Genomic DNA, 27,705 nt, shown 5'->3' on the forward strand with positions numbered 1-27,705 from the left:
AAACAATACTCATGCAGAAGACTGTACCCCCCGAGCAGCCATCTTGAATAGTACGTTTGGGAGCCACTAGGTCTCGCATTGCAAGTTTAAATTGCCAATAAAGAATTTCCTATAAAATTGTTTCGTAAGGGGAGATTGAAATGTATTGTAAAAAATTATATGCGATTGCAAAGGATTGCATGAAGGGGATATACATCAGATTACAGTAGTAATTAACCTCTCGGGAGTCAACCTGATATTCCTGTAATAATATAATCAAGTCTCACCTCTCCTGTCAAGGGCTCGGACAATTTGCAGGACAGTGAATTCAATTTGCCAGATATACAGAATCGAGGTAAATTAGATCGATCTCTCGCATTGTGAAGAGACTCTGGCATTATTTTAAATGGCACGGGTTTTATTTGCTCTTTAGCCAATTTAGGACTAGTTTTATCTTCTACAATGAACTCCAGAGATTTGGTCACGTCTTTTGCTAGAAAGCTTCTTTTGATATCGCACCGAATCATGTACTGAATGTTTACAAAAACTCCATGGTAAGTTTCGTAAAGAGTTTTGCTACCTCGTGGCTTTAGTGGGAGTTCAAAAGGAATTTCGGTCTTTCCACTGGGGATTTTTCCGGACGGTGCAACATCTAGAGTGTACTGCACCAATTGTATCGGCTGAAAAGAATGTAAGCGTAAAGTTTCGAAAATTAGATTTTAGACCAATTCCATTTTAAATTAGGCAGAGAGATCCAGCTTAGGGTGTCAAAATGATTTGGTATTTGAACATGTGATTCTATGGTGAAAATAAATGAATACGGTATTCTTACTTTAATGAAAAATTGTTTTTTGATTTTTTATAAGCATTCGAGAATTACATAAGAATTTTAAAAAATTGACCGGAATTTGATTCAAAATGAAGTATGTTTTGAACGTGCGGAGGTATGCGGGATTTTCTGGGGTTTTTTCTTCGACGTGGGAATTATTGCTTGATGAATCAATTGCAACAAAAATTATAAAATCAAAAATTTTCAGGTAAAAGTTTACACATCTAGAAAATACCTAAAAAAAAATACCTCCCGGTCTTTCGTGATACTTGACATCGTTTACAAGAAGAAATAAAAAATTATATTTAAAAAATGTCCCGTTCTGAAAAATGTGTAGGCTCCCATAAAAGTAATATGTTATCTTTCTTATATGTATATAAGAGGCATTATTTCTCAAATTTACCCACTCAAAAAATATGTATAGGAAAACAATTTTTCATTTTTTGGATAAATATTTACGAAGGGAGATCGTTGGGATTCTCGTGAATATCCATTTATTGGATATTTATTCATTTGATTATCTTTTCCATAGATCATAATCATTTTTTGAAAAAATAAATATTTGACCTTCAAAAATAAAACTAAAAAACTAGTTTGACTTTTTTGTAAAAGAAGTTATATTTTTCAGTTTTTTTATCTCAAAAGGACTTGAATTCTTCTTTTTAAGATCTTTGTGGTTAAAAAGTGAGATTTTTATTTTCTCTTTATGAAAATTAGCATTGAGTGGTTTTTGAGAATATACCAGCTATTGGAACTCTTTCAGTAGTGATAAAAAAGTACTTCAGTATAGTTTTCATATGTTTTTTATGCCCTTTACATTTATTAAAACCATTTTAAAAAATACATTTGACTTTTAAAGAGAAGGTTAAATATAAATTGAACTTTTTTCATAGAACAACGCTTTTTTTGTTAGGCTGGAAAAACCTTATTTTTTCTTTAAGAACATTGAGAAATAAATGTAAAATTATATTTTTTTAACAAAAATGATGTTGTACTCAAAGAAAAAGCACAAGCTTTCTTTCTAGCACAAAAAAATAAAATAAAAAAGCGCCCTACTATGAAAAAACTTTAAATTACATTTAACCCTTTTTTTCAAGGCAAAATATTTATTTTTCAAAAAAGTCTTATGTTAAATTGAAAGGGCGTGAAAAAATCTTTCGAAACTGTACTGGGCGAAATTTTTTTATGGCCATTAAAAAGTTAAAAATCCCCGAAATAGACGATATCGGCGGAAATCCCATAATATTTACCCCTCTCCATTGGTTAATATTTATCCAAATGACAGAATTTTCTTAACATGAATACAAGTACAATACTTTGCCCAAGTGTAATTTAGATCGGAAAACTTTGATTTTTTCTACAAAATTTTCTTCATTTTTGGTATCGAATTTTGAAAACCTGAAAATATTTTCAAGAAAACACCCATTTTTCCCCATATTTTAAAAAGGTTTCTACTAATAAAAAGGCATCCTATCAGTTATATGCGGGATAATTTAATTCGGGGGCCGAAAAATTTTTTTTAACTATGATTTTTTTTTTCGTAACCGATGTAAGTTGCAACAAGAGTGCAGAAGGCATTTTTTGTCAAACTTTTCTAGATATAATCCATATGACCATCCATTTCTAAAAAAATTGGTAAAAAATGGAGTTTGTAAAAAATCCCCTTTTAAGAATTTAGAAAAACAGCCCTGTTTTGTCATTTTGAAAACCATTTTCTTGGGATCACATGAAAGAACTAGAATTCCAAAGTCGAATAAGAAAGAAAATTCAGAATATCTACGCTCGTTCGAAAAATACTCCGTTTAAAAAAAAAACATGTAATTTTTTTAGAAATACCAGGTAATTTTCAAACTGTAACAAATAAAAAAAATATTCTGTCCAAACTGTGAAACACGTGAGTCAGTCAATTTCTTGAATATTAGAGTTGTAGGCGAGTAAATTTTATTTTATTTTCTTAAAACCTTTAAAGATGCTTAGAAATCTTCAAAATTTTATTACGAAATCTTCAAAAATCTAAATTAAGTTTTTCATTGTTTGAAATCTTTTCCAATCCTAAATAAAGTTTGGCTCTTCTCAAAACTTTTAAATATCTCTTATACTAAAGTAAAGTACAAGTTGAAAAGTTGATACGGATTCTAAAAATATTCAGTGAAAATTTATATTTTTTGTCGTCCAAAATTTGTGTATTTCAACAATAAATTACTAGTGTTTATAATATAATTTTGAGTACAGTTTTCCAATGTGTCAACCTGTGTGAACTCTTGTCTTTTTCATAAAGTTTTGTAATTTTCTAGAATAATTTATGTAAAATTAAAAGTGTTTTATGACGTCAAAAACCTAACTTTGAAAAAAGAAAGGAAAATCAAATAGTTTTCTTCAAAACCTTCTAGATTTGTATGAGAAAGTAAAAAAAATATTATTAAAAAGTTAAACAAATTTTTTAATTGTAGAAGCTTATACTTTAGAGTTAATTTATTTAGTTTTCTAAAAGAAAATACAAGAAAAAATGATCTATTTTCATTTTTTTGTTAAATTTGGTAAATTTTTCACAAAAAACTATAAGTTTTAGGAATGTTGTACTTCTTGTAAACAAAAATTCAACCAGGGTGAGCTTAGTGTCTAGAAAATATTTAATTCTAGCATGGATTAAGTGTAATGAGGCGATTGATTTTTGAGGTTAGAGCGTGAGTATAAAAGGCCTTTCATCAAATTCTATACCTAAATATTTTAGAAATTTGTTAATTTTGTTGAACGTTGAGGTGTTATGGTAAATTACCTTGACAGAATTATAAAACGCTTCAAATATGCCAACAGTTTTGGAGCTGAGCTGTAAATTGACACATCCTTCCATCGTAAGAAAAATACCATCGTGTTTGATATCTGAATTAGTTTGAATTAAAATTAATCCCGTAACAATATCCTGTAAAAACGAAAATTACATGAGCCCAATTCAAGTAACTAAAAAAATTAAAATCCAATAATTCTATGAAACTCACCCCTTCGTGATAAATTTTACTTGCTCGTTTCAGCCTTAAATCAGCATTGATCGACATTTCGATACGAAAATCGCTTAAAAGTGCATGTACAAGAACTGAAAACTGTTTTTCGGCAACAATCGAATGGCAATAATATCAGAAGTGACACATGTCACATTTTCGGAGCACTTAACCTCTTCATCTTGAAGAAGTGATTATTAAACCCATAAATACACAGAGTATCGCACATTCCAATTAAATCCAGCTTTTAGTTTATTGAACTCTTTAACATTTACGCATAGTTTTATTCTTCACTTTGACTGTCCTGTAGCGCCTATAGCTGCCAGTAAGGAATATTTTGAGTTTTGGCAAAAGTGTCAAAACAAATACATCTGCAAAGTGCAATGGTATTTAATATTTTCCGCCAATCGATTGCAGCTCTTTCGCAGACCAATCACAGGGTGAGATTTCTCGAATCGGTAAGATTCGGTGAACTTCGATTTACATCGGGCTTGCAACTTCCGGCGTGTTCCTCGTCTTCTTCCCCTTGTTTCACCTCACCCATGTAGTAGTCAGCAACTTCAGCTCAGCAAACAAATTCAAACAAAGTCGGTTGTCGAAAAAGTTTGTTGTTTGGAATTTGGAGACAGGCTTCGGCTCCTTTGGAAGATATTTTTTGAGCTACTTTGATTCTTTCGAGGACAGAGGCTGACGATGGCTTTGAGAAATCGGATTCCAGCTACGGTGAGTCTAAATTTTTCATAAAAGAAAAACGGTTTGAGTGAGGAACGCTCCGTGGAATGTGACCGTTACGATCCGTTTAAATACCCTCGCAGGCTATCTTTTTAATTAAAAAGCACGCCTCTGGTAACTTAACCAATCCATTTCTCAAGCTCGATGATTGCGTTTAAAATGATTTGTAACTTGCAAGTCTCAATGGTCCACTTTTTAATCATAAATATCCCTTTTTACTCATTTTTTCGATTTTTGAATGACTGATGAATGGACGTCAGGTCGACTTGTAAAATGATGATTATATGAAAGGAAATTACCATTCTACTCTTTATCAGTTTTACCAACCGGATTCATAAATATTCCTTCTCGTGTATGAATATTTAAACAGTTTTAGAAAATAATTGTTTATAAATATAATTCTCGGGTTTTAAATCAATTTTTTCAATTTGAATTTTTTTCCGTTGAAGGCATTTTGAAGGGAAATTGTAACAGTAGTCGAAGGAAATCTTGATTTTTTACTGAATCGAATTGATAATTTTCTGTATTGAAGATTAACCTTCTGATTTTAAAGGTTAGGAGTAAATTTATTTTTGATGAGGCGGTTAGGAAAATCTTTACAAATTAATATTTCGCCTCATAAATATTTTGGTTTCTGTTCCCTATTGTATTATTATGAATCAAGACCTTAGACAATTTTATAACATTGTCGTCGTTGAAGGTCGATCTTCAGAAGTTGATGTTTGATGATTGTGTTTACAAAATATTTTTTTTAAATGTAATTCTAACTAAAAATTGAATCTAACTTTTTCTATTAAAAGATTTTTCTAACTCAATATTAAAAGTTATTTTGCTGCCTGATGCATTCGGTGTTAATTTAAATTTTAAATTGAATTTTTGAAATTTGAATTTCTCAATTTTGAAGACCTTGAGCAATTCTCAGTTGAAATATGTATTTTCAAATATAAAATCATACAGTTTTGCTTAATACATATTTACATAATAAGGTGATTCAAAAAAGGAACATTTTGCCCCAAATATGACTCAAAAGTAAAAAATAAACTACATTTTTACGTATTATTGTTAATTTTCAGCATTTTCTGTCATCTATTTCTATACAAATCAATACTAATGGACAATTTAAATATACTTCATGGCTTTTTAAACAACTTTTAATTGTTTTAATAAATTGTTAACATATTTAAACAATTATGTTTTTCAACAAAATTACAAAATAGTCGTATTTTTTGAATTAAATGTAATAGTTGGCCATTGTTTAAAGTAGAAATTTTTAAAAATATGGTTATTTAAACAATTAGTGTATATTTTTTAAATTTCTAAAAATCACGCCAGAGCTACTAATCGTTGAATAATTGCATAATTTCATACTTTTTCTAATTTTTAACAACTTTCTCTTTGTTTAAACAATTTTTATTTGTTCAAGCCGTTTTTTTTATAAACTTCAAACAATAAAATAAAACACCTACAGTTATTTTTGTGACTGTATAGTGTATAGAAAAATTTATTAACCATTTTTTATACAATGAATTATTGTTAACTTTCAAAATTAGTGTGTATTGTTATATTTTTGGCGTACTATTATATAAATCATAAAAAGTGGTAATAAAATTTTAATTATAAAAGTACATTCAATAATAAAAATTGTGATTTAAGTTTCGATATTTTCTTTAAACAGTATTGTTACGGACGAAATGTTTTACTGACGTTAGGAACATTATACTGGAAGAGAGAAAAAATATATATAATATATATATATTCATGAAAATAATTATATGTGTTGTATTATTTATTCACTTCAAAGAACAAAAATTATTTAAACAGTGACATGAAGTTTTTACAGAATTTACTAATCGTAATCATTCACTATTATGTTTAATTCAGAAAAAACGATTTTTAATATATTTTTTGTGAAAAATAATTGTTTAAATAAATTAAATTTGTCCAAACCATTAAAACGTGGTTAATATATTCTATCTAGAGACTATGTACTCAGAAAAATAACTGTGTATTCAATTTCAAATTATTTAAAAAAAGTTTTCGAAAAAAACTGCTTGGGCAAATTAAAACTGTTTAAAGAAATAAAAATTCGTTAAACATTAGAAGAAAAGTATCAAAGCGATGTAAGTATTCAACAATAAGTAGCTATTGTTTAAATAATTACATAATATTTTTCTTAAATTGCTGCGTCAAATAATGAATAATTGTTTAAATAAGTATTAAAAAAGATAGCAGAAAAGAAATTCCCAACCATAAATAAAAAAGTCAAATTTTCAAGAGAAAAAGAATAATTCTGAAGAATATAATTGAATTTACAACCCAAAAAGTTTAAATTTTCACAAAAAAGTTCATTTTCAACCAAAAAAGATTAATTTTCTACTAAAAGGTGAATTTTAAACAAAATAGTTGAATCCTCAACTGCCAACAATAATGTTACATTTTTAATAAAAAACGATGATTTTTAAGCCAAATACTTCAATTTTCATCTAAAAAAAATATATTTTTAATCAAAAACGGAATCGTCAAATTTTTAGTAAAAATTAATTCTCCACGAAAGAAAACGAATTTTTGACAAACTGTATTCAACCAAAAAAGAAGAAATTTTAAACCAAATAGGAGTAGGTGAATCCTTAATCAAAAAGATTACTTTTTAACAAACAAGATTAACTTTCTAACCAAAAAGAGGAATTTTCAACAAAATAGATCAATCGTTTATCACTTAGTTAATTTTTCATCTTAGGAAAAATAAATTTCGGCCAAAAAATGGAACAGATAAATTTTTTGATAGAAAAATAAAATAATTTTTAACCACAAAAATAAATACGTATTTTCAACAAAAAAAGATATAATAATTGAATTTTGAATCCAAAAAAGACGAATTATCTACGGAGCCGTTAAGTTAATTTTCTATCAAACAGTTACATTTTAATTTAAAAATAGTTAAATTTTCAACTAAAAATATTAATTTTCTACAATAAAATTAATTTTCAAGCACATAGTTTAATTTTCTACTACACAGTTAAATTTTCATTTTAAAAAAGTGGAATTTTTAACCAAAAAAGTTATCTTTCCATCGCCTAGTTAAATTTTTTATTAAATTGTTGAATTTTCCAGCTAAAAAGACAAATTGCTACAAAAAAGTTCAATTTTTAATCTGAAAATACGAACTTCAAACTAAAATTATGAAGAACAAAAATGAATTTGTTTTAAAAGTAGTTTAGATCTAAACCAAGTAGTTTATTTTTAACTAAATAAATACGAATTTTCAGCAAAATTCTTGAATCCTTAAACAAAACAGAATATAAGTTTGAATAAAAAAATGAAATAATTCAATTTTCGGCTTAAAAAAATTAACTCTAAATAAAAAAAATAATCTTCTATTGAAATTATGAATCTTTAAAAAAAAATCAACTAGAGTTTAACATTCAAGCCAAAAGTTGATTTTTTGACCAAGAAGATTAAATTTCTAAATGTGGAATATTTAAATTTCCAACCAATGAGAAGAATCTAACAAAAATGAATTTTTAACAAAGTAATTCAACTTTTAACCAGGTGGTTTAATTTTTTATAAAAAGATGATATTTTTCAAAATTCAACTATGTATTTTGTTTAAAATTCATCTTTTTTTCTATGAAAAATTCAACTGTTTTGGTCAACATTCATCTTTTTAAATAGAAAGTTCGTCCTTAAGGGTCGAGCATTGATCTTTTATGGTTGAAAGTTATTTATTTCAATTAAAAAGTTTGCTATCATATTTTTGGTCCAGAACTCAATTCTTTTGTTGCTAATTCTTTTTTTGTTAAGAATGCAATACATTTTAAGTTGAAATTTCAGGAATATGGTACCTACGTTAATGTTATTTATATAAAGTTATTGTCCTTATTTTGTTAAAATAAATCACTCAATTTCCCTTGTTTTGTAGGGATTTTGGATCAAATATGAAATCACTTTTACAATAATTTAAGTTACATATATTACCTTGTGAGTTCTAAATGAAAATGGTTATTTCTTTTCAAAATGAATATAATGAAGGAAGTCGTATTGCATAATTATTATTAAAAACGCTTAAATTTCAACCGGGAAAATGACAGTTTTACCTAAAAAACAGGGATATTTTATTTATATAAAAATGTCATTATAACTAACGAAATCACACCAAACAGGATTTAAAATAAAGTTTATCATTTGTGAAAAAGAAAATTGAATATAATAAATAAAGTGGCGGATGAGCCGGTTTCCCCTACGCGCGCCGCCTAGTCCCATTATACGGTATTACAAAAAAAAAGTTCAACTTTGAAAAGTTTTTCTTTTTAATGCTTCAAATTTAAAATGGTTTCACTATAATTTAATCAATTTAGACCTGCGGGCTTGGATTCAAAAACTTTGCTCCCATTGAACATTTTTCAAAAGTTAGGGATTGAGAGGGAATTTTCCCCAGGCCTAAGCTATTTAAGATATCAATATTAATTTAAATAAAAAATGAACGAAGCACTTCTCTTTAAACTTTCAGAATATCAATCAAGAGAACACGAAGAATGCAAAGTCCACGGCGCTTGGAGTCCCGAAACCAACGCGGAGGGCCGCGTTGGGCGAAATTGGAAACAAGGTAACGATTCACAGAGGCGTGGATCCAATTCACAAATCTAGTCTGCTGCCAAGCAATGTTTTAAAAAAGTCGACGCTCAAGCAACTAAGCAACAAAGAATCCGAAAAAACATTGGACAAGCCACCAGTTCAGGTCGTGAAGCCGGTGGTAAAAAATAATGAATTACAAATTATTGAAATCAGCAAGAAGGAAGTTGAACTGAAGAAAGAAGTGGAATCCTTTTCATCCGATCTCCTAGAGGTAGAAGACATCGACGAAGATGACAAAGAAAATCCCATCCTAGTATCTATCTACAGCAACGACATTTATTCTTATCTGAGAAAACTAGAGGCGGAATTTCCTATTAAAAAGGGATTTTTGTCGGGACAAGAGGTGACGCCTAAAATGAGGTGTGTGCTCGTCGACTGGCTAGTTGAAGTGCATCAACAATTTCGCCTGATGCAAGAAACACTCTATCTAACCATCTCAATCATCGATCGTTTTTTACAGGTGAGTCAAAGACAGGTTCAAATACTTTTAATTTGCCAATTATTCTCAAAATTGCCAAGCTTAATTCGGATGTTTATGATTTTTGGTTTACAGTCGTTCCGGTCGATAGATAGAAAGAGGTTGCAGTTGGTAGGAGTCACTGCCATGTTTATAGCCAGCAAATATGAAGAGATGTACTCTCCCGATATCAGCGATTTTGTTTACATCACTGATAACGCATACTCGAAGACGGAAATCCTTCAGATGGAAATGCTCATCGTAAGGACTCTAAACTACTCCTTCGGCAAACCACTGCCTCTTCACTTTTTGAGAAGATACAGCAAAGCGGGAAAGGTAATTTTTCATTGAAAGTCACATTTTTACTATGACTGAGTTTCAATAGTGTCCTTTAATAACTTCAATTCATGCATTATTTATTGCTTCAGGCTCTTGCAATCCACCACACGATGGCCAAATACTTCTTGGAATTGAGCCTTGTCCATTACGAGACTTGCCATTATCTGCCTAGTCTTATTGCAGCTGCGGCGATTTACCTCTCCTTCTTGTGAGTTTCTTTATTTTTTTCAAGTCGATATAATATTTTAAGTATTAGTCCATTGTGCGCGCCACGCGCGTTTTAATTACTCTTTCTTTAGAAAAAAAAGGCGTATTCTCAAATATTTTTTGTAGATTTTACCAATAATCTTACATGATTTTCACCTATTCTAAAAAACTCCCCCTTTTTCCCCATTTCCTCTTTAAATATACAGTATTGAAAATACAATATATGAATTACTCTGAAAATTCTTTGAAATTACTAAGTGTACCCATTATTGAATAGTAATCACTTTCAATAGATTTTCAACGACCTAAATGTATATCTAATTTTTAAATATAAATTCTCCTTTTGCGCTGTGGTCCCTGCTATTATAGCGAGAAATTTCTATTTAATTAAAAATTTTCTTTAAAATTAGAAGATTATTTTTCTTATTAACAAAACATGTGTCGCCGCGTGTGGAATTATCCTACACCGCAATTAAATTTTTTTAAACATTTAAAAAAAACATTTTTAATGCATTTTGAAGGTATTTCTAGATGAACTATTAATTAAAGTAGAATTAAAATCAACTTTTTTAATTTGATTTAAAATTTTGTATAAGGTTCCATGTACCACGTTTTCTTGACATATTTCTCACATAGATGTAGTAAATTCTTTTATTTTTATATAAAAATTTAATTTTTAGAGTTCAACCATAAAAAATGTAAAATTTATGTGCATGATGAAATTGAAAAGAATTTAAAATGTATAATGTAACATTTTATTTAATCAAGATGTACAAAACAGTATTTCAATTTATATTTGACAGGAACACAATTAAGGAACTTTATTGTTAATTAAGATTTAAAGTCCTTTTTTTGTAATAATGAAAAATAACAATTTTTCGATATTTTCATTGTATTATTCAATTCTTGTATTATTATTATTCTTTATACCTTTATCCTGTAATATGAAAAATTTCACTTTAAAAGTTTTCACTCTAGAATAAAAACCTTTTCTGGTTTAAAGTTCAAATCTAATTAAGTGAACGTGGAACTACTTTGTTAAAATTTAATTTTTTTTAGACGATGATTCATTATTTTAGTTGAAAACACATTTTTGTTGTTGTTAAAAATGGTTGATTTGATTGAGTATTCATCTAAACTTATTTCTTCGATTGAAAATTAAGTTTTCTTTATTGAAAATTAATTTTTTTAACTGAAAGTTTAACTATTCTATTTTTTGTCGAAACAATATGTTTTTTGGTAGACTTAATCTTCTTGGATGAATATTGAACTATTTTGCTGAAAATTGGTATTTTTTGGTTTGAAGATTCAACAATTTGGTTTAAATTCACTTTTTTTTTGTTAAAGATTCGTAATATTAGTCAAAACTTCATTCCTTACAAATTTAACTATTTTGTGGAAAATTCAGTTTTTGTTGTTAAAAATTTAACTATTCTATGTTTGACTTAACATTTATCTTCATTTGAAAATTCAGCTACTTGGTAAAAAAATGTTATTTTGTTGAAACTGTCTTTTGCGGTAGAATATTAATAATTTTAGTGACTAATTGACCTTTTTGGTTGAAAATTATTTTTTTTTGTAGAAGATTTAACTATTTGTTTGAAAATTCCTTTAAAAATTCAAAATTTGGTTACAAGTTTATGTTTTTTGTTTAAAAATAATTTCTTTGCTTGAAAATAATTTTTTTTTGCTATTGAAACATAATTTTTTAAACTAAAAACTTAACTATTCCATTTTTTGGTAGAAAATTCATCTATTGGGTTAAAAAAACCTTTTTTTTTTGGTTTGAAAATTCATTCTTTTGTTGAAAAGGAATATTTTTTTTTAATTGATCGTTTTGAGTAAGTTTTAGTTTTTAAAAATAATTATTTCAATTTAAATAATACAATGAAATATTCGGCAAAAAATGGAAGTTAAATTTTCCACTCAATTTTTTAATGAAAAATTCAACCTAATAGTTAAATTTTCAACCAAAGAAATCAGTTTTTAATAAAATACATGAAATTCCGACAAATGTTGAGTTTTTAAAAGAATTTTTTTACCTCATAGTTAAATTTTTCACCAAAGAAATAAATTTTTCACCAAAGAAATAAATTTTTAACAAAAAAGATAAATTCAGCAAGAAGATCAGATTCTACCGTAAAAGACAATGTTTCAACAAAATACAGAAATTATCAACCAAATAGTTGAATTTTAAACAGAAAAACAGTTCAGGAATTTTTAAAAATAAACCATCAACAACCAAAAAATGAATTTTTTACAAAGTAGTTTCACTTTCAACTAACATACGTAGTTGAATTTTGAACCAAAAAAAGTTCTTCAGTCGCTATTCATGGATAGCGAAAATTTTGAAAATTTAATCAAGTCATTATATTACAGAAAAAACTTGGTACCGACGTAAAATTGATAGAAGAATTCAAATAAGAACGGATTTAAATACCCTTTAAATTCCAGACTTTTCCGTTTTTCTTTTTAAGAGATTTTTAATTAATTGTTTTCGTATAGAAACTAGCCAAAATTAAACAGTTGTGGCAAGCTTGTGATTTTTAACATTATTATTTATATGTGAATAATGCAATGAAAATAAAATATTTATATAAAAATGAATTACTTTAATATATTTATTTGACAAATATGTCCATAAAACGTGGTAAATGGAATGTTATAGAAAATTCGATTTACATACATTCAAAAAGTCGAATTTAATTTCTATCTTGATGAATAAATAGTTCATCCAGAAATACATTGAACCTGTATTTTTTATGTTTTGTAAATCTGCTAAAATAGGAATTTCCTCTTTATTATAAAGAAATTTCAGTAAATCATACATATCTACAAATTTTAGAAAATGAATCGAGCATTTTTTTTTTAAAAGGGTAATTAATACTTGATTAAAAAGAAGAAGAAAAAATGGAAAAAGGGACTTTTACTAGATTTTGAGGATGAAAAGCGACTTCTTAATTATATACATTTTTTTATGATTCCAGTGTTATTGGCAACGAAGAATGCGACGAGGGCAAATTAATTTGGACCAACACATTGAGGCATTACACGACTTTTACGAGAGAAGAGGTCTTGCCTGTAGTTTACGATATCGCCTCAGTGATCGTTGATGCCGAGAAAAGCAAGTATCAGGCAGTGCGGAAGAAGTACACACTAACGAAAAACATGAGGGTCAGTTTGCGAACAGAACTCAAATCGCCCACGATGCTTGCCTTAGCAAAGAAGAAGCAAGCTTGAAATGTATTATAATTATAACGAGAGACTTAAACTTTAAACTATCATAAGATAAAATCGACCTTGAATCGATAACTCTTGTGAATTTGAGAGAGATAACCGAGGTAATGTTCAATACCTAAGTCTTTATTTCTATGCATGCTATTTGAACTGCACACAAGATTGTTTCGTTTCTTGAAACAAGGATTTATCGCGAAATTGAGAAAGGATTTTTCCTCATCGAGTAGCTGTTATGTAGGAAACGGTGTATCTAGATTGCTACTTACAATGGATTTTTGGGTGATTTGACTTTTGAGGGATACATGGCATCAATGTTGCTGACTGCTTTCTTGTCTCGATTATTTTAGCCTTTTAACCTCTGTGCATAGCCAAATGATTGTGAAAGTATTTTTTATATAACAGCTAAATATATTGTTTTTAATCTATAACATAATGTCCTCGTGTCAACGACGAGTATACATGAACATACTATTTTGATAGTCATTGTCTAAAGAATCTTACGCTTTGACGTGAGATACAATTTTTTTCAATACCTTGTAATCTACACGAAAGAAATGACTTATTCATGCGAGCAAAATACTTTTTAAGGAAATTTTACACGCGATATGCAGTCGCTGTAAATATATATATTTTCTAGAAAGTTAAACTAACATCGGTGGGGAAAAGGCTGGAGACTGTGATCTATCGATAGCTTCAAATTAACGAGGTTGATTTTCTCGGCCAGTCATTGTTTTTTCTTAGTTTTTTTAACTTTGCCCCTGTTGAAAGGATTCCTTTCATGAACAAAAAACTCTCGATAGTTCGCTCTCGCTGGCCGCTGCACGCAATTTTGTTTATTTTATTTTTTTATATATTGTATATTATCAAAAACTGAACAGACTTTAGGAATGTAGTAAATATTTTCTGCAATTTGAAAGGGATCCGAGATTAATTTTACACTAAATCTACCGAAACGAGTTTATGCGTTGTACGCTCAAAGGTTCGACGGACGATTGTAAAATTTAGTGGCGTAGGTTTATAGAAATATAGAAAAAACGAGACGATACTATAAGTAAAACGTTCCTTCGGTTTACATTTTAGTCAACATTTTACGCTACGACCGACTGAATTTATTCTAGGAATTAAAATATATATCGTCTGTCATTTTGTAAATAAATCTGTCATCTATCCAAATAACTGTTATTGACTTTCTTTAATTAGTTTCCATAGTATATTTAAAGTTATCGCAGATGAAATAACAAATATTTAAAATCCGCAGGTACCTGTTCAAAACGCTTGTTTCCAAGAATAAATTTATTCCGACTGTAAAAAATAGATTGCCTACATATGTAAATTACAAAAGTTCTACTTTCTTCGATAGAAAAATATCCAGTCCAAAATTCTTTGATTTTACTTCAGGAGGATAGAAAATATGAGGTTCTGTAAAATAAAATAGAAATTGAAAAACATTGCAATTTAAATCAAATTTGCATTTAAATTAAAAATACTTACCAACTAAATTGACAGGCAGTTGATTTTGTGAACATTCGAAGCTTTCTTCGTTTTTCTGTAAAATTAAATACATTATTTTTAGGTAAATCAGGTATTTGTTTGATACAAAAAGGAAATAATTGAGTTATTTTCAATGAAAATAAGTACCATTCCAAGTTTTTCTTCTGCCACCTTTTTAATCCAAATTTCAGATTTTCCATGTTCAACGAAACTCAAAAACGAGGTAAAAACATTATGCAGTTCTTCTGCAAGTTTGTCGTTAGTGAAGTTCAGTAACATTTGTGAAACCAAGTTCACTTCGTCTATAAATTAAATTAGATTTAATTAAAATACTTTTTAAAAAAATATTTTCTTTCAACACAATGTAAATAATGATAGGCAGGTACCTTTCTGTGCGTAAGTATTAGAAATAATTTGATGCAAAGCTCGAAGCAAAGCCAAATCTTCAAAAACGCTTCCTTCCTTGATGTTCATAAGCTTTCTTTCCTGCTTCCTACGATTTTTGCTCGATCTGTAAGTCCTCCTGCAAATAATTCAATTTAAGCTTAGAACTTTTATCGTTTTAAACTTCAAATCCAACAACTTCTTTTTGAATTATGTTTGAAAATTAATAATTTGGTTTAAAATCTGATAATTTTGCTTGAAAATTCCAATGTTTTGTGAAAAATTCGTCTTTTTAAGTTGAAAATTAAACAATGACTGACAATACAATTTTTTGTTGAATTTTCTTCCTTTATTGGCTGAAAAATGTTTTTCGGCTGTGATTCAACTCTTTTTGAAAATGCATCTCCTTCGGTAAAAATTATAGGAAATTGTTTGAAATCGGGAAATGACAGTGCGTTTTTTTTACCGGAAATTTTACAAATTTGCAGAAAAAAAATCTGTGCACGTTCGATTTCAAAAGTTTTAAAATAATTAGTTGAATTGTTATGTTTTGTGTGACTGAAAGTTTATAAACTATTTTCAACTTAAAAATAACTTCATAATAATATATTCCTAATTAAAGGATTTTATTAAATATAAAGTATTGTTTCAGTCTGAAATATTCCATTTTTAACCCATTCAATTTGAAATTTTTAATTAAAATAAAGATTAATTATTGAATATTTAGTAATATTTGAATTTTTATTTAAGACAAGTAAATTGAAACCAAATATTTAAAAGTAAAGAACCTTTAACTGAATTGTTTGACATAGAAAACCTGGTATCGTTCAAATTTCGAAGAGCCTTTAAACTTTGAACATTACGATTTTAATTGTTGTATTTGAAAAATGCTTCATTTGTAAGTGAAATTTTTAAATTTTGATGTATAATTTACAAATGAACATTTGTAGAAAAATTTTAAAGAATCTTAAGAGATATTTAGGAGTTTTAAAAAGGTTAAAAATTGTCATACAAATTTGAGAAAGTTTTCTTAAACTCTTCTAGAATCTTTTTCGAAAATTTTGTTTAAATCTTTGAATAACTTTTTAAATATTCTCCTAAAATAATTTTTCAAAATGAAAGGTTATTTTTAATTTTCCTAGAAATCTTACGAAAATGTTTTTATTCTTTTGAAGCCTTTAACAATTCTTGAAAAGAATCTAATTTTTTTGTTTAAAATCTGCGAAAATCTACATTTTAGTTTATATTAGGCTATCATTTCAAGTTTTACATTAAGTTTGATTATTTTCAAAACTGCTACATATCTCTTAAAATTACTCAATTTTCGCCTACAAATAATAAATGTTCAATTGTTATTTATACATCCAAATTGTAAAGAAATTGTCTAAAATTTGCAGGATTTTCTGAAAATTGTAGAAAAAATTCAATTCATTTTGACAGATATTTAGAAGTTCTGAACAAATTTCCAAAATAATTTTAAATTTAAAACAACTTATGGATTTTGAAATAAAATGGTCCAGCTTTCCAAGGATGTTTAAACTATTTAAAAAGAAAATAATTGTATTTCTAATTTAAGAAGTGTTTAGTTAATTTTTTTTCAAAATTTCAATATTTAATGTTTCTAGATTAAAGTTTCTTAAAATTCTAAATTTCATTGATTGATTTTTTTATTTAGAGCATTGAAAATGATAACGCAGATTTATATTTTTTTTATATTGAAAAATGTTAGTGACTTCAATTTTCTGCGCGTGAATTATTGAGCATTTGAATACAACATTTTTTAATTAAAAACTATTGAATTTCAATTTTTAAACTTCAAAATTTAACAGTTCCGCTTTGAGAGCTTTTATTTGCAGCTCAGTTTTTATTACCTCAAGTGGAAATTTTTTAGCTTTAGTGTTTCATTTTTTAAATTTCATTGACCGTGAAAAATGTTTGCGAACCGGGGAATTGACCGGGAATTTATTTCATCGATTAAAACGACCGTCCTAGTTTTGGTTAAAAACACAACTGTTTGGTTACAAATTTGACTATTTTTATAAAAATTCATAAACTGCTGTGTCGAAAAATCACCTTTTTGTCATGAAAATTGAACTGTTTTAGTAGAGAATTTGATTATTGGTTGAAAAATCATATTTTTCTTTTGAAAATTGAATAAAGTGGTTGAAATTTTGTTTCATTCCTGATTGAAAGTTTATCTATTTGTTTAAAAATTCGGCTTCCTTTTTTAGTAGAAAATTTGTATCTTAATTGAATTCAAATGTTTTTGATGTTACATTAAAAACTTTCTTAGTTGAAATCTCAACTATTACATTTTTCGTTGAGAGCTCATCTTTCTTGATTGAAAATTCCACTTTTTGGTCGACGGTTAACCTCTTTTATTAAAAATTCATAATTTTGTTTGAAAATTCTTTTTTTTTTTAATTCATTTTTTTAACCGAAAATCATTTTAATTGAAAATTTACCTACTCTGTTGAAAATTAATTTATTAACACAAAATGAAGCTATTCAATTTTTGGTAGATATTTTTCTTTTTTAGTTGAAAATTCATCTTTTTCGTTTGAAAATCTACTTTATTAGTCAAAAATGAATTGTTTCGTTCAAAAAATAATCTTTTTTGGTTTTTTGTTAAAGATTGACCGTTTTAGTTAAAAATTCACCTCTAGTTAAACATTTGATTATTTTGTTGGAAATTCGTTTTTTTTGGTGGAGAATTAATATTCTTGGTTATAAATTCTCCTTTTTGGTTGAAAATTCAATTTTTTTAAATTGAAAATTCGTTGTTTTTGTTTGCATGAAAACTCGTTTTTATTTTTGGGGTGAGAATTCATCTTTTTAACAAAAAATTTGACAGCTCCATTTTTTGTTGGCAAATTTTCTTTTTTGGTTCAAAATTAATTTTTTTCTTGAAAATGGAACTAATCCATGTTTGTTTTGGAATTTTCTCTTTTTTAGTTAAAAATTAAAATATTATGAATATTTGTTGACTAAAAATTTAAGTATTCCATTTTTGGTTCGAAATCTCTGTTTTTAGATGAAAATTCAACTACTTGGTTGAATGTTTAACTGTTTTGTTAAAAATGGATTTTTGTTGTTGAATATTCATCATTTTAGTTGAAAAGTTGACTATTGTATTGAAAATTCCTTCGTTTTTTGTAGTTGAAAATTTAACTATTCTATTTTTGGTTAAAAATGTATCTTTCTTAGTTGAAAATTCAACTACTTTCTTTAAATTAATTTTTTCGATAGCAGATTCAACATTTTAGATAAAAAAAATTATCTCTGGTATAATTTGTTACTACTTTGTTGAAAATGCGTTCTTTTCTTGATTCAATTCAACTGTTATTGATCTAAAATTGAAATATTTTTTGTTTGAAATATCAACTATTACATTTTTCAATGGGAATTTATATTTTTTATCCTATTTCGAAAATTCAACTACTTGGTTAAAAGTTGAACTACATTGTTAAAAATCATTTTTGTTTTTGTTTAAGATTCATTTCTTATGTCGAAAATTGAAGTTTTTAACTGGAAATTGAACTATTCCAGTTTTAGTAGAAAATTGATTTTTTTATTAAAAAAAAGTCTGGTTTTAAGATTAAAGTCTTTAGGTCCAAATTGCTTTTTTGTTAAAAATACAACTTATTAAAACTAATCAGGTTTGGTTAAGAAATTTAGTATTTTGTTGAAAATGTATTTCTTTTTTATTTGGAAATTAAGTTTTTTAACTGAAAATTTAACTAATCGACTTTCAATTAAAAAATAAACTGTTTGCGTTCGAAATTTACGTATGTTGAAAAGCTGGATTTTTTGGTAGAAAATTAATCTTCTTAGTTGAAAATTCATCTTTTTAGTGTAAAATTGAAATAGGCATTTGGTTAAACATTCATCTATTTCGTTGAAAATACAATATTTTCACTGGAAATTGTAGGAATTTAAATCATTTCAAATTGAATTTAATACAGTACCTACATTCATTTGATTTAGAAACATTTATTTCCGTATTTGTCATTTGGTTTAAATATTAACTTTAAAAACAGAATCATGTGAAGTTAGTTTAAATTTTAAAAAAAGTTGAAAATGATAGAGCGTTTAACCGAATTAATTTTTCTACAGGTTAACCATGTTAAACGCGGAACACTAGAAGTAAAGAAAAATAATTTTAGAATGTTGAAATACAATCTTGATTAAAATACCCAGACGATTTAGAAGCTTGGGAAGTTCTAGTCATGGTAGAGCCAACAATGCTGGTTGTTTCACTAAGTAAATCACTGAATCCTTTGGCAGTATCTGGTTCATTATCAAATCGAATTTCGTTCCTAAGTTGCATTTGCTTGATATACACATCGGATCTGATATAAGCGAGTCTTGTTTTGTATTTACAAAATTCTTCCTTGTTCTTCTGAATTTGTTCAATCAGATCCTTCGCATGTTCATGCACTCCTGGTTTTATATGAGTTTCTAAAAGTTGAAATAGAATTCATTTAAAAGGTAATTGAGTTTCTACACAATCATCAACAATTATTAAAAACTGAAAAAAAAACTTTTCTGAACCAAAAAGTAACTCACCTATTAAATCTAAACGTTTCATGCAGTGTGTTTGCTTCCAAGCATCTCGCCATGCTTTCCCCTCGCACAGAACAGCTACAGCATCTTCGGATTTCTGTAAATAATTCATCAAAATTTCTGCAGCTTCCTTAAATTTCTTGTCTCCCTTCAAACGATTTACCAGTTGTTCGTAAATCTCATAAGATTCTGCTAAACTGTGATAATGAAATTTAACTAATTAGAAATCAGAAATTATTTTATTTACGGCTTTTTAATAAATTTACGAACCTAAGTTTCATTTTGACAACGATAATTATTACTTCTTCACAACTTCCAGCTAATTTATAGGCATTTAGAGCCTCTTTAAGACATTCACCTCTGTGGAACATAATTCCAGCTTCCTGATATTTCGCTTTGCTCATAAAAAATTCTCCGTAAGCTCTCGCTATTTCTCTATATTCATTGCTTTTCGTATCAAACAAACTCATAGCTTTCATGTACAACTCGTGCTTTTTAACCAATTCTAAACACTCGCTAAATTTATCATTCAGTTTGGATATGTGTTCCAAAGCTTTCTCGTATCGCTTAAGATGTTTGTCGACACTATACTTCATATAATTTTCTTCCAGTTTCAGCAAGTGATTTAAAAAAGGAATATACTCTTTCGGATCCTTCTGAGAGTGTTCAGCAACAAACATTGCTAGATCGAAGTCGTACATTCCCAAAGCAGTCTCGAATAAAACATTTACATCCACTAAATACAATAAATATTTTAGAGCTGCCTCTGCAGAAAAGCTTTCTTCTTCCTCCGCGGAACTTGACTGACTTTTTATAAGTTTCACTTTTCTCAGGGCATTTTCGAAGGCAACAATTTTTTCCTTTTTGACTAAACTGATCAAAATCGGTTGCACGAAACTATCAGAATCTTGCTTCTCTTCCATTATTTTTCTTAGAGTATCGCAGACTTTTTCGACCTTGGGTTTCGCACCGATTTCACTATGTTGCAGAGTTTTGTTTTCTCTGGGCATTCTGTCTTGATAGCTACTGGAATAAGTCGTTTGCGTAACGTCTTCATCCTTGAGCTCAGAGAGGAATAAGCTGAGCCAACTTGCATTGTCGATATCATTGACGAATTTATGTGCGTTTTGGTTAAATGAAACAGGATTGTGATCGTATATTAAGTTTAGATTGATACGCTGCTTTCGCATTAGATCAAAAGCTGCTTTGTAATTTAGATTATCGATGTGCGACCCAATAATGTGTAAAGAAAGTCCTCTGGGCTGAATGCACTCCAAGTTTCCTCGAGGCATTTGCAAAATCGTTCGCGCATCTTTCGGAATTGCGAGAATCAAGCTCGATCCTCTTTCCACACGTCTGATGCTCAATTCTAAAAAACAGTAACTTTATCAATTTTTTAAGTATAATAAAAATCGATAAGCAGAGGCTGCGGATTCCTAGGGGGCACAGGGGGCAATGTCTCCCTCAGAAATCGCCCAAGGTGGGCCAAACAGGGTGGCCGTTTTAATCGACGAAATAAATTCCACGTTATCATTTTCAATGCTCTAAATTAAAAAATCAATCAAGGAACTTTAAAATTTTCAAAATTATATAATTTTAAGGAATTTTAAGCTAGAAACATCAAATACTGAAAAATTGAAAAAATTTAAACTGAACACTTCTTAAATTAGAAATCCAATTATTATCGTTTTAAATAGTTTAAACATCGTTGGAAAGCTTCCAAATTTTATTTCAAAATCTTGAGAAATCTAGAAGCTGTTTTAAATTGGTTTTAAATTTTTAATTATTTTATAAATTTTTTCACAACTTCTAAATATCTGTCAAAATAAATTGAATTTTTTCTACAATTTTCAGAAAATGCTGCAAATTTTAGAAAATTTCTTAACAATTTGGATGTATAAATAACAATTGAATGAAGAACAATTGAACATTTATTATTATTTTTTCTTAAGGTTCCTAGGAAAATTAAAAATAACTTTCCATTTTGAAAAATTATTTTAAGAGAATATTTAAAAAGTTTTTCAAAGATTTAAACGAAATTTTCATAAAAGATTCTAGAAGATTTTAAGAAAACTTTCTCAAATTTGCATGACAATTTTTAAACTTTTTAAAACTCCTAAACATCTCTTAAAATTATTTTAAAATGTTCTACAAATGTTCATTTGTAAATTATACATCAAAATTTTAAATTTTCACTTACAAATGAAGCATTTTTCAAATACAACAATTAAAATCGTAATGTTCAAAGTTTAAAGGCTCTTCGAAATTTGAACGATTCCAGGTTTTCTATGTCAAACAATTCAATTAAAGATTCTTTACTATTAAATATTTCGTTTCCATTTTTTTGTCTTAAATAAAAATTCAAATATTGTTAAATATTCAATAATTAATCTTTATTTTAATTAAAAATTTCAAATTGAATGGGTTAAAAATGGAATATTTCAGACTGAAACAATACTTTATATTTAATAAAATCCTTTAATTAGGAATATATTATTATGAAGTTATTTTTAAGTTGAAAATAGTTTATAAACTTTCAGTCACACGTTCACATTTGTTTAATGACTAAGACTTTCAAATTGAAACCGTTTAAGTTTTAACGCTAAATTAAAAATGTAAGCTTAGAAATACAAATTTTAAATGGAAAATTTTTAAAGAAAAAAAGATTGAATTACGCATCGTAAGCTAAATAATAGCATCATTGAAAAACATAACAGTTCCACTAATTATTTAAAAACTGTTGAAATCGAATGTGGACAGATTTTTCTTCTACAAATTTGTAACATTCTCGATGAAACAAAAAATTCACTGTCATTTCCCGGTCTCAAATAATTCCCAGTTTTTCCGGACCAGCGGCCACCCTGGACAAAGTATTAATATGCCCCCTCCCCCCTATGAAATCGAATGATTATATTTATCAGATCGTTTGAATTTTTCCAAAAATCAAACTGAAATCTCTGTGAAATAATTGATTTCTCTGTGAAATCTTTTAATCTACCCTCAATCTTTGCCAAATATTTGTAAAATCATTGAAATCTGTAAAATCTTTGCGAAATATTTCAAATATTTTATCAATATTCTACAATTTTTTTTAAATAATTGAAATCTTTGGAAAATAATTGAAATCTTTGTGATATCTTTTAAATCTATATCCGAAATCTTTGGGAAATCATTGAAGTCTCTGAAATCTTTTAAATCTATCCGAAATAGTTTTGAAACATGTATTTCAAATATTTGATAATATTTTTGAAATCATTGAAATCTTTGGAAAATTACTGAAATCTTTTTGCAATTATTTTAATATATCCGAAGTCTGTATGAAACAATTGAAGTCTTGGGGACACCGTAGAAGTATGTGAAATATATACGAAATATTTGCAAAACATTTAAAATCTGAATGATATCTTTGGGAAATCATTCTAATCTTTGTGAAATTTTTCAAATATTTGATATTTGTGAAATTATTTAAATCTTTGCGAAATATTTTTAAACAGTTGTAAAAATGATAGAAATCTTTTTGAAATCATTGAAATCTTCGTGAAATCATGTAAATCTATCCGAAATATTTTAAATCTTCACGAAAGATTTAAAATCTTTACGAAATCATTAAAGTCTTTTGCAAATATTTGTGAAGTATTTGATACATTTTTGAAATTGTTGAAATCCTTGCAAAATAATTGAAGTCTTTATGAAATATTTTTAAACTATACAAAATCTTTCCGAAATATTTGAAATCTTTGTGAAATATTTTGGAAATAGTTGATAATATTTGTGAAATTCTTCTAATCTTTGCAAAATATTTAAAATTTTTAGCAAACCATTGAAATCTTTGAGATATTTTGGAAATATTTGTAAAAATTAAAAAATTAAAACATTTGGTAATATTTGTAGAAATGATTGAAATATTTGTGAAATTTTTCTCAAATCCTTAAGAAATATTTTTCAAATATTTAATAATATTTGTAAAATTATTGAAATCTTTGGAAATTCATTGATGTTTTTGTAAAATCTTTTAAATCTAGACATCTTTGCGAAATATTTGAAACCTTTGTTATCGTTGGGAAATCATAAAAATCTTTCTGAAATCTTTGAAATTTTGGAAATATATGGTAATATTTCTGAAATTATTTAAATCTTTAGGAAATCATTGACGTCTTTGTAAAATCTTTCAAATTTATCGAAAATCTTTGCGAAATATTTGATAATATTTGTGAAATTATTGAGATCGTTGATATTCCTTGTGCAATCTTTGAAATATATCAGAATTTTTTATGAAATAATTAAAAACTGCGATATATTTTAAATCTACCCGAAATATTTGAGATCTTGGTAAAATCTTTCTGTCGTCTTTAGAAATCTGCGAAATATAAAAAATAATTTTTTTGTAATACTTGGTATTATTTATGAAATTATTAAAATCTTAAGGAAGTCATTGAACTCTGTGTAAAATCTTTTAAATCTATCCGAAATCTTTGCGAAATATTTGAAAACTTTGTAAAAGTTTGAAACCTTTAAAATTATTTGTTAAATATTTTGTAATATTTGTTCAATTATCGAAATCTTTGACAAATTAAACTTTATACCTGTATTTATTATTAATTATCGTTCATTTATTATTTATTTACAATTTTTATTTAGTACAATATTATTATTCTATGCTCAAATTCTGCCATTCAATATTATAAGTCTATTCTCTTGCCCCCATCCAGAGAAAAAAGGCCCCGCCACTTCTGTCGCTAAGAAATGAAAATGAGAATATTGAGTCGAACCTGAGGGTATGATTTCATTGTTGCCATTCTCCCAAGGTTTGAGAGTCAAATCGCACGATGCAATCTGCTTAATTCCTTTCTCAGTGAGTGGAAAACAAATCAAGGTGTGTTGTAAAGTTGTAAGAAGCAAAAAGTCTGAATGGACATAGAAAGAATTGATATTATTGGAAACTTCTTTCCCATTGACGAATAAACGATGCTTATAACTTAAAGAAATAATCACGTCCTTTTTTTCTATCTCGATAATTTCCACTTTGATACACTGTTCTGGCAATTTAACTTCAGTCGGAATAAACTTATCTTCATTGTATCTTAAAACATTTCCATTTACAACAACGTAAGCTGTGTTTGCGTCTGGAGAAGGAACAACGTGATCCACTGTTGAATCCATTTTGTATTCTTTCTCAATAAAAGCACGATTACCATCTGCAGAATTTAAATCCTCTAAACGTATAATGCAAGTCATGTGATTTGAATTATTAACAGCTGAGCATAAAACAATGTCCTCTTTAAACCAGAGGAAGTGATGCAGACTTAGTGGCACACCTTTATTCAAAAGATTTTTATTTGCCCATTCAATGTTATATATCTTGACGAATTTGTACTGCAGATCAGATTCCTTAAGGAGAAACTCAAATAATTAAGGACAATAACAATAAGTTCAGGAGATAGTGTTTTGCATTATTAAACATAATTTAATGTTGAGACGATGGTGACTTACGTTTGCGTCAATGTAAAGAGCCAACCGGTAATTATCCAAAAGACAAAGTACTGCATTAGAATTGATAATACATTTTCCTTTAATGCCCACAGGAGCAAAAAGAAGAGCGTTTATTGTTTCGCCAACGTCCAATGTCCGTTGGGCCATTGGGGGTGGCACAATGCCATCCTTAAAACCCGTGAGCAAAGCCTTTTCCCCGTCAATAACGCCGACAACAGCTTTATCAGTCGAATCTTCTCCTCGACTATGATCGACTGTCCATTGAAAAGTGTAAGTTATTAAATGATCCTGTGTCAAAACTACTAATTTCTTTCCGGATTTAGGGGCCAAGCTCCACGTTGCATATATCACTGAAGTGTCTTTATCGAATGTAATCGTTTGCTTTAAATACCAGTGGTAATTCCCTTCTGTCCAAAGTTGTAAAATCGTATCTCCTGTTTCCAGATTTTCAGCCCAAACTGTCAGAATTTCAGAGTCTGATGACCAAAATAAATCTTTTACCTAAAATTAAATCATTTCATTGTGTTTATCAATACTCGTGGTACCGAATCACCGCTAAGGAGATGTCCATAAACTTCGTTACCAATTTTTGGCCTTAATGGACCCCTCCCCCCCCTCCCCATTTGTACGACCACTATCATTGATGACTGTAGACTACGATCTACCAAAAGAGATGAATTTTTAATAAAACTGTTGAATTTTTAACCATATAGTTAGATTTTCAAACCAAAAAGACGAATGGTTTAAAATGCGGTTCAATTTCAACTTATAAAGATCAATTTTTAACTTTACCAGATGGCTAAAAGGAATTTTTGAATTCTCAACAACCAATTATATTTTCAACAATTGAGTTAAGTTTTCAAACTAAATAATTGAATTTTCGATCTACAAAAATAAATGTTCAACCAATAAGATTAATTTTCTACCAAAAGACGAATTATCAAAAAAAAAACATGATTTTTCAATTAAATAGTTTAGTTTTCAACTAAAAAATATCAGTTTTTAACGTAAATGCAATAGTTAAATTTTCAGTTGAAAAACATTACCTGTTCAAAGAAAATAATTAAACCAGTTGAATTCAACGGAAAAGACGAATTTTTAATACAATAGTTAAATCCTCAACGAAAATAACAAATTATGAATAAAGATGATTATTCTACACACAACAAAAACGAATTTTTAAGAAAATACATTAATTTTGTACCAAGTAGTTGAATTTTCCAATAAAAAAGATAAGTTTTCATTTAATACTGGAATCGTTGATTTTTCAGTTTAAAAAATTGATTTTCAAAAAATAAAAACCAAATTTTTAACCATTTTAATGCAAAAAAAAATTCAATCCTGAACCAAAAATATGAATTTTCAACAAAATGCATGAATTTTCTACCAAATAATTCAATTATCATGTAAAACATCAATTTTCAACAAAAAATTGAATGCTTAAGTTCAAAAAATAAAACGAATCTTCAACAAAATTGTTAAATTTTAAACCAAAGAGGTGAATCTTTAAAGAAATTAATTTTTAACAAAGCAGTTCAACTTGCATTACGTAGTTGAAATTTGAAACCAAAAAATAGAATTTTCAACCGAAAAATATATTCTGCTAAATAGTTAAATTTCCAAATAAATAATTGAATTTTTAATGAAAGTTTAATTTCCTACCAAGATAAGGGAATTTGAAACTAAAACGATGAATTTGAAAATAAAAAAATCCACTCGCTACAAACACAAAAATGTACAAAATTCAAGAATTTTCAATTGATCAGTTATATTTCTTATTAAGATTAATGCAATTTTTATCTAAAGAAATAAATTTTTAAACCAAAAAGGGAAATTTTTTACAAAACAATTGAATTTTTAAATAGAAAAATTTGATAGTCAATTAAAAATATCAATTTTTAACCAGAAATGGAATATTAAATTTTGAGTTAGAAAAAAAATTAATTTTTAAGCGAAAAAATAGTTTTTTCAATTAAATAGTTAAATTTTTAACTTAAATGATATATCTTTAACAAAAAAAAAAAGGATTTTTACCAAATTAGTTCAACATTTAATCAAGAAAGATTTTAATTGAAACAAAATAAGATGAATTTAACAAAAAAATCGAAATTTTCAAGAAAACATTTACATTTTTTATCTAATAGTATAATTGCCGACTAAAAAATATAAATTTTCAACAAAAAATTGAATAATTAAATGGAAAATTGTGAAACATGAGGAATTTTGAAACTTTTTAAGTTCAAGATTCGCGGTAGCATATCGTCCAAAAGTACGAGGGTAGTTCAATAAGTCCTTAGAATGAAGTATAAAAACAATTTTTTTTGGGTAAATTTTTTTTTATTTTTCAACATAATCTCCTTGGAGCT

At 27.5% G+C, this 27,705-nt stretch overlaps 3 protein-coding genes across 3 annotated transcripts in view; 1 reads left to right on the plus strand and 2 right to left on the minus strand.

Annotated features, from left to right (window-relative positions):
- LOC117168906 (vacuolar protein sorting-associated protein 26C) overlaps nt 1-4,546 on the minus strand; it is a 9,647-nt gene extending 5,101 nt beyond the window's left edge. Inside the window, exons 1-3 of the mRNA XM_033354844.1 lie at nt 3,805-4,546; nt 3,585-3,728; nt 267-659 (exon numbers count right to left, since the gene is read on the minus strand). Coding sequence (XP_033210735.1) covers nt 267-659; nt 3,585-3,728; nt 3,805-3,861 — 594 coding nt within the window. The 5' untranslated portion in view covers nt 3,862-4,546. The remainder of the gene's footprint in view (nt 1-266; nt 660-3,584; nt 3,729-3,804) is intronic.
- Nucleotides 1-14,584, plus strand: part of LOC117168907 — a 32,016-nt gene extending 17,432 nt beyond the window's left edge. The window contains exons 8-11 of the mRNA XM_033354846.1: nt 9,044-9,628; nt 9,722-9,961; nt 10,054-10,172; nt 13,159-14,584. Of these exons, the coding sequence (XP_033210737.1) occupies nt 9,044-9,628; nt 9,722-9,961; nt 10,054-10,172; nt 13,159-13,411 (1,197 nt within the window). The 3' untranslated portion in view covers nt 13,412-14,584. The remainder of the gene's footprint in view (nt 1-9,043; nt 9,629-9,721; nt 9,962-10,053; nt 10,173-13,158) is intronic.
- Nucleotides 14,585-14,686: 102 nt separating this feature from the next.
- The window catches only part of LOC117168903 (putative elongator complex protein 1), a 17,336-nt gene continuing 4,317 nt past the window's right edge, over nt 14,687-27,705 (minus strand). Inside the window, exons 3-11 of the mRNA XM_033354835.1 lie at nt 25,340-25,840; nt 24,619-25,237; nt 20,120-21,218; nt 19,853-20,046; nt 19,480-19,744; nt 15,286-15,422; nt 15,047-15,201; nt 14,900-14,954; nt 14,687-14,827 (exon numbers count right to left, since the gene is read on the minus strand). Of these exons, the coding sequence (XP_033210726.1) occupies nt 14,742-14,827; nt 14,900-14,954; nt 15,047-15,201; nt 15,286-15,422; nt 19,480-19,744; nt 19,853-20,046; nt 20,120-21,218; nt 24,619-25,237; nt 25,340-25,840 (3,111 nt within the window). The 3' untranslated portion in view covers nt 14,687-14,741. The remainder of the gene's footprint in view (nt 14,828-14,899; nt 14,955-15,046; nt 15,202-15,285; nt 15,423-19,479; nt 19,745-19,852; nt 20,047-20,119; nt 21,219-24,618; nt 25,238-25,339; nt 25,841-27,705) is intronic.

Source organism: Belonocnema kinseyi, chromosome 3 (genome assembly GCF_010883055.1).
Source record: "Belonocnema kinseyi isolate 2016_QV_RU_SX_M_011 chromosome 3, B_treatae_v1, whole genome shotgun sequence".
In the NCBI taxonomy this organism is placed as follows: domain Eukaryota; kingdom Metazoa; phylum Arthropoda; class Insecta; order Hymenoptera; family Cynipidae; genus Belonocnema; species Belonocnema kinseyi.